We start from the raw sequence: 6,364 nt of genomic DNA on the forward strand, positions 1-6,364 counted from the left end.
ATGAGAAGCAATGATGTTTATGATGTTTTAGCATATAGAACCAAGAATGGAAAATTAGGCAGGACTTTTTACAGACTGGACCAACATGAATAACCAGCAGTCAGATCACACACACATTACCAGCCCTGCAGGAATCCTGTCGTGTCCTCTGTTGGTCGCTGTTCCTACAGGGGCAATCACTTCCTTGATTCCTAAAAGGATGAGTTAGTTTTACCCATTTTTGCACCTATTTAAATGAGTGCACCATTTTTACTTTCTTGTCTACAAGAAAGTTCATCCACTTTGCGGTATGTGGTGGCAGACTTTTCATTTTCATTGCTGTATAGAGTTCTATTGTGTGAATAAAGCCATTAAAAAATCTGTTCTACCATTGATGGGGATTTGTGGTTTCCAATTTTGGCTGTTGTGAATAGTGAAGGTGCATATTCCTCTTGGGCATCCCTATGGAGGAGTGGGATTTGTGGATGATACTGTAGGTGTTTGTTTAGAAGATAGAGCTAAACAGGTTTCCATCACACTTGTAATGATTACCCTCCTAGTAGCAATGGATTCCTCCTGTTCCACATTAAAATTTTTTATTTATTAATTAATTTTTAAATTGGAATACAATTGCTTTACAATGTTGTATTAGTTTCTGCTGGAGAGCAGAGTGACTCAGCTATATGTATACGTATCTGGGTAGCTGCTAAGTTGTGTCCGACTCTTTGCAACCCCATGGACTGTATAACCTGCCAGGCTTCCCTGTCTATGGGATTCTCCAGGCAAGAATACTGGAGTGGGTTGCCATTTCCTCCTCCAGTGTATACGGATAGCCCTTCTTTTTTGGATTTTGTTCCCCTTTAGGAACTTTCAGTCTCACTGTCCTCACCCCAATCTCTGGAAAAGGGTGAGGGGCTGGAGGTTGAATCAATAACCACTGGCTGGTGATTTAATGAGTCATGCCTATGTAATAAAGTCTGTATAAATACTGCAAAGGACAGGGTTCAGCCAGCTTCTGGGTTGGCGACACATGGAGGTTTAGGTAGAGTGCTGCACCCAGAGATGGTATAGAAGCTCCATGCCCCTTCCCACATACCTTGCCCTGTGAGCCTCTTCCACCTGACTGTTTCTGAGTTGTGAATTTTTATAATAAATTGGTAGTCTGGTAAGTGAAATGTTTTCTCTGAGTTCTGTAAGCATCTCTAGCAAATTAATTGAGCCCAAAGAAGGGGTCTTAGGAACCTCCTGTCTATAGCTGGTCAGAAGCACAGGTGACAACCTGGACTTGAGATTGTCATCTGAAGTGGTGGGATGGGAGTGGGGAGGTGAGCCCTTAACTTGTGGAATCTGATGACATCTCTGGGTAGATACTGTTTTAATTGAGGAACTGTAGGACCCCTATCTGGTGTCAGAGAATTGCTTAGTGGTATGGACAGAACACACACACACATTAGAATTGGCATCTGAATCATAGAACCTAAACAGAGATTGGATCTCACAATGACCTCCTCCCTTTCTGCTCCCTCCACCAACACTCCTGTTTGTGAGCATGTGTCGAAATGTTTGAGAGTTTTGTTTTGAGGTAATGAAGAAGAGATGCAAGGTGAAGAGCCGCAGAAATAAGGGGCAGGATGGGCTTGCTGAGGACAAAGTCTGATTTCTCTCAGAAGAAAAAAAAATGCAGGAAAAAGGCAAGTGATGCAGTATGGCTTTGGAGTCCAAGGGATAAAAATCAGCCCAGAGCAAAACACAGAAATCTCTTTCTATTTCTGCCTGAATACCAGGGGCTGTGTCCAGAGGGACTGTGGGTCAGAACTGAAGCAGTGGGAGCTGTGTCTGACAGAGAGAGCATCAGGAAGGGGGCGGCCCCACTCAGGGTACCTACAGTGTATTGTCAGATGTATTCTATAAATGGCTTGAAGGCAGCAGGCTCCTTAAAGAAGTTCAGAGTTCAGAAGAACATGAGTGAATGCATGTTAGTGAACATGTGAGATCCACTAAGCCATAACTGGGTGTATCTGGATAAGGCTGGGAATGTAATCCTAGGTTAGCGCAAGCTGAAGGATTTGATCCTGCAAACTTCTACTATTGTTGTGTGTGTGTGTGTGTTAGTCACTCAGTTATGTCTGACTCTTTGCAACCTCATGGCCTGTAGCCCACCAGACTCCTCTGTCCCTGGAAGTTTTCAGGCAAGAATACTGGCGTAGGTTACCATTTTCAACGTCAGGGGAATCTTCCCAGGGATCGAACCTGCATTTTTTGTTAGTGGTACTTTATTTATTGTCAAAGCTGGTCAGGTTTGGTGGACATTGGGTTATACTTTGTCTATTTTTTCATCATAGACATATGAGATTATATTGAGCTAAATTGTATTGAGCTAAATCCACATAGGATAATGCCTTGGACATGGTGAAGGAAATTCCTAATCTCCACTGTAATGCCCTTGAGGATAATGCAAATTTATCCTCAAGTCAACCTCTGAAAGATTTTCCTAAGAAGAATCTTCCCAGAGCTCCGTGTATGTCCTTGTTCCTCAGGCTGTAGATGAAAGGGTTCATCATGGGGGTCACCACAGCATACATCACTGTGGCTACTGAGTCCTTCATGGAGTAGGTGTCGAGAGGCTTCAGATATACCATACAAAGGGTCCCATAGAAGAGGGAAACCACAGCCAAATGGGAGGCACAGGTGGAGAAGGCTTTGTACTTGCTAGAGGCTGAGGGTATTTGGAGGATGGCTCTGACAATCCAGACATAGGACATGACCATGAACCCAAAGGGGGTGAGGAAGATAAAGGATCCTGTGGCAATCAGCACTGTGTGATTGATCTGGGTGTTGGAACATGCAAGTCTCAATAAGACATACATCTCACAAAAGATATAGTGAACCTTCCGGGACCCACAGAAGGTCACGTTGGTCATGAGGAGGGTGTGAATGAGGCCGTAGAGGACAGAGAGTGCCCAGCACAGGACAAGGAGTGAAATACAGAGCCTGGGGCTCATGGCCGTGGTGTAGTGGAGTGGGCGGCAGATGGCCACATAGCGGTCGTATGCCATCGTGGCCAGGATGAGGTTGTCCAGAGCCACCAAGGAGACCAGGAAGTAGAGCTGGGTCAGACACCCTGCATATGAGATGGCTTTGTTCTGGGACTGAAGGTTCACCAGCATCTTGGGGATTGTGTTGGTGACGAAGAAGAGGTCAGTGAAGGAGAGATTGGCCAGGAAGAAGTACATGGGAGTGTGCAGGCGGGAGTCAGAGCCAATGGCCAGGATGATGAGCACATTTCCCACCACTGTGACCAGGTACATGGACAGAAACATCCAAAACAGGACCCTCTGGTGCTCAGGACTCTCCGACAGCCCAAGGAGCAGGAACTCAGAGACTGTACTATGGTTGCTTCCATCCATTTCCCCAACTTACTGCAACACAACACAGATGTTTACTATATGCCCTCAATTGAATAAAAGCATTAAAATAAGCAAAATCAATTGTTTTCCTAACATGAACAGTATCTTAAGCTAAATTTTACACATTTTTTTGGGTATCAGAGACAGTGTAACAAACACAAAAACAAGACATGGAAAATCTTCATGCAATTTAGTCATTCTGGCAAGTTCTAGCCTGGCATACTCAATATAATAGGAATAATGCCTACGTCTTATTTTAAACCACATCTTGTTACAACTCTCTTGATGTCCTTAAAGATCGGTATGTTATGATATTCTGTAGATTTAATGATATTTAAAACAAGTGTCTTCAGTAAAAAAAGAAAACTGATGTTACACAACTGGAAAAAGGTAAAAATATTAGAAAGGAAATGTAAAAATTACCATTATTTGCTGATAAGATGATATATTCAGGAAATCTAAAATGATCAACTGAAATGCTACTAGAAATAAAAAGATTTTGAAACACTTGAAATTAAGTCTGGGCTCTGACACTTTCTAACTCAGAAACGTCAGGCAAGTTACCTGGCTTTTTAAGATCCCATTTCTTCATGTGAAAAATGGGTTAAGGTGAGAATAAAATGAATAAAGTTCTTAACATAGATAGCTGGCCTGCAGTGAATGCTCAAGAAATATTCCTTACTATTGTTGTACAATAACAATACTCATGAATAAAAAAGATTAAAATATAATGTGAAATAATCCCATCCGCATCAACAACTGAAAAAAACCTGTGTGTTAAAATGTTAGCAAGAATCAGGGCTTCCTTAGTGACTCAGTGGTAAAGGATCCGCCTACCAATGCAGGAGACACGGGTTTGATCCCTGACCCGGGAAGATCTCACACGCCACTGAGCAGCTCAGCCCGTGCATCGCAACTAGAGCCAGCACTCGAGTCTGAGAACCGCAACTACTGAAGCCTGCAAAGCTGGAGCCGGTGCTCCGCAGCAAGAGAAGCCCCCGCAATGAGAAGTCTGCACACTGCAGCTAGACTAGCCCCCACTCACCTCAACTCGAGGAAAGCCTGTGTAGCAACGAAGACCCTTCACTGCCCCCCCCCCCAAATGTTAGCAAGGATCAGTCAAGTTCTTTAAATCCTCCAAAGAAGCATATGATAAAAATTCAATAAATGGATAAGCATATTAAGAGTCCAAAGATACATATTCTACTGAATTAATGTCAATTTTAACTCATTTGAAGTCAAAATTCTAACAGGTTTTCTGAGAAAGAAAATTCTCATCTAACTTTAATATAAAAATAAGTGTGAGAATAAGGAAAATGCTGGAAAAGAGAATAATAAGGAGATTCTTCCTCTGCCAAATATGAAAGATTTTGAAATAGTGTGATACTGGTGGAATAAACAGGTTGATAGAATTGGACAGAAACTCAAATGCAGGCCAAATAACATGGAGGGTTTAGTTAATTATTACGGGAGCACTTTTACCAGGAGATATGTTTTGTATTAGTTAGTAAATGGCATTGAGACAACTGTGTATTTAGGGGGAAATGTGAGAGCAATGGACTTCCCAGGTGGCGCAGTGGTAAAGAATCTGCCTGTCAGTGCAGCAGATGCAAGTAATGTGGGTTTGATCCCTGGATTGGGAAGATACCCTGGAGAAGGAAATGGCAACCACTCCAGTATTCTGGGAAATGGACAGTGGAGCCTGGTGGGCTACATTACAGTTCATGGGATTGCAAAAGGGCCGATCACAACTGAGTGAGCATACACACATGGGATCAATGTTTTGCTTCTTACCGAATCCTTTCAGGCATACAAATAGGATGAAAATAGCATAATGTGTATTTTTTCCTTTTGAAAACTTAATATGTAAGAAATAAAAATTTTTAAAATTCAAAAAATAAGAGTATGTAAATAAGATACATTGAATTATACTTTATGCCGATAGATAACAACTGTTTATATTTGATTATTTTTATTATTTGAGATGTGAAGGGTGAAAAAATGTCAGTCTATGAAATGTTGAGAGCATTGCAGAAAGAGAGTTCTATGTGCAAAGGACCCAAGCTGTACTTTTGTTGTATTTAAGGAATTAAATATAGTTTGGGCTGGCTGGAGAGCAGAGTGGTGAGATATGGGGCTGTACAGGTGAGCAGGGAGTCAGGTCATTCAGAGCCTTATTACAAGTTTAAAAATTTATTCTAAGTGCAGTGAGGATCATTAAAATGTTTACGCACAGGAGGATGTATATATTTGGTGATTCTTTTGGCTTGTGGGATCTTAGTTCCCTGACTAAGGATTGAACCCATGCCCATGCCCCCTGCATTGGGAGTGGGGACTCTTAACTGATGGCCCACCAGGGCAGTCCCTCACAACTATTCTTTTATTTGTGTTTTGGTAACATTATTTTAATAATTATCCGTGTATTTTCATTTCTGATCAAATGATTTTTTAGCGCCTGTTACATTAATAGCTCTCATACTGTTGAAACACTTCCAATCCTGGTATAAAATACTGAAATTGATTTCCAGTTGTTTAATTTAGACTGTTGTAGCCACATTCATAAATGAGGTTTATCTGTTATTCTGTTATTTTTTTATATGCCATCCTTGTCTGATTTGGGTTTTTTTTTTATATGATTTGTTAGCGTTATCCTCCACCTTGAACTTATATTCACTTATTGTCTATTTCTGTTATTTGGAATTTGTTGAAATTTCTTCAATAATTTCAGATGTAAATTTTAAAAGAAGTCCCATGGAATTCATTTTCCCAAAATAGTTTCTAATACATTGCAGTCTATTGATTATAAACAAAAAATTCCAGTGTGAATGAGTCAAGCAATACAGAAAAATTTAAATCAAAAGAAAGTAAACATCATCCCAAATTCTGCCATGCAACTACTGTTAATATTTTTAGTGAGCATACTGTTTTTCTCTAATCATCTTTATTCAGTCAACAATGAGATGAAGAGCTTTCTCCAG

The 6,364-nt window shown here is 40.9% G+C and overlaps 1 protein-coding gene across 1 annotated transcript; it reads right to left on the bottom strand.

Annotated features, from left to right (window-relative positions):
• Positions 1 to 2,450: 2,450 nt before the first annotated feature.
• Positions 2,451 to 3,429, bottom strand: LOC138414648 (olfactory receptor 1D2). Its single transcript, XM_069542383.1, has one exon. It carries the CDS (start codon positions 3,384 to 3,386, stop codon positions 2,451 to 2,453), a length of 936 nt encoding a protein of 311 aa, XP_069398484.1. The 5' UTR covers positions 3,387 to 3,429.
• Between the last annotated feature and the right edge of the window lie 2,935 nt (positions 3,430 to 6,364).

This window comes from Ovis canadensis, chromosome 11 (genome assembly GCF_042477335.2).
Source record: "Ovis canadensis isolate MfBH-ARS-UI-01 breed Bighorn chromosome 11, ARS-UI_OviCan_v2, whole genome shotgun sequence".
NCBI classification, from domain to species: domain Eukaryota; kingdom Metazoa; phylum Chordata; class Mammalia; order Artiodactyla; family Bovidae; genus Ovis; species Ovis canadensis.

What these genes read in the sequence shown, in the direction of transcription:
- LOC138414648 (XM_069542383.1), bottom strand. Translation starts at nt 3,386, where the DNA reads ATGGATGGAAGCAACCATAGTACAGTCTCTGAGTTCCTGCTCCTTGGG.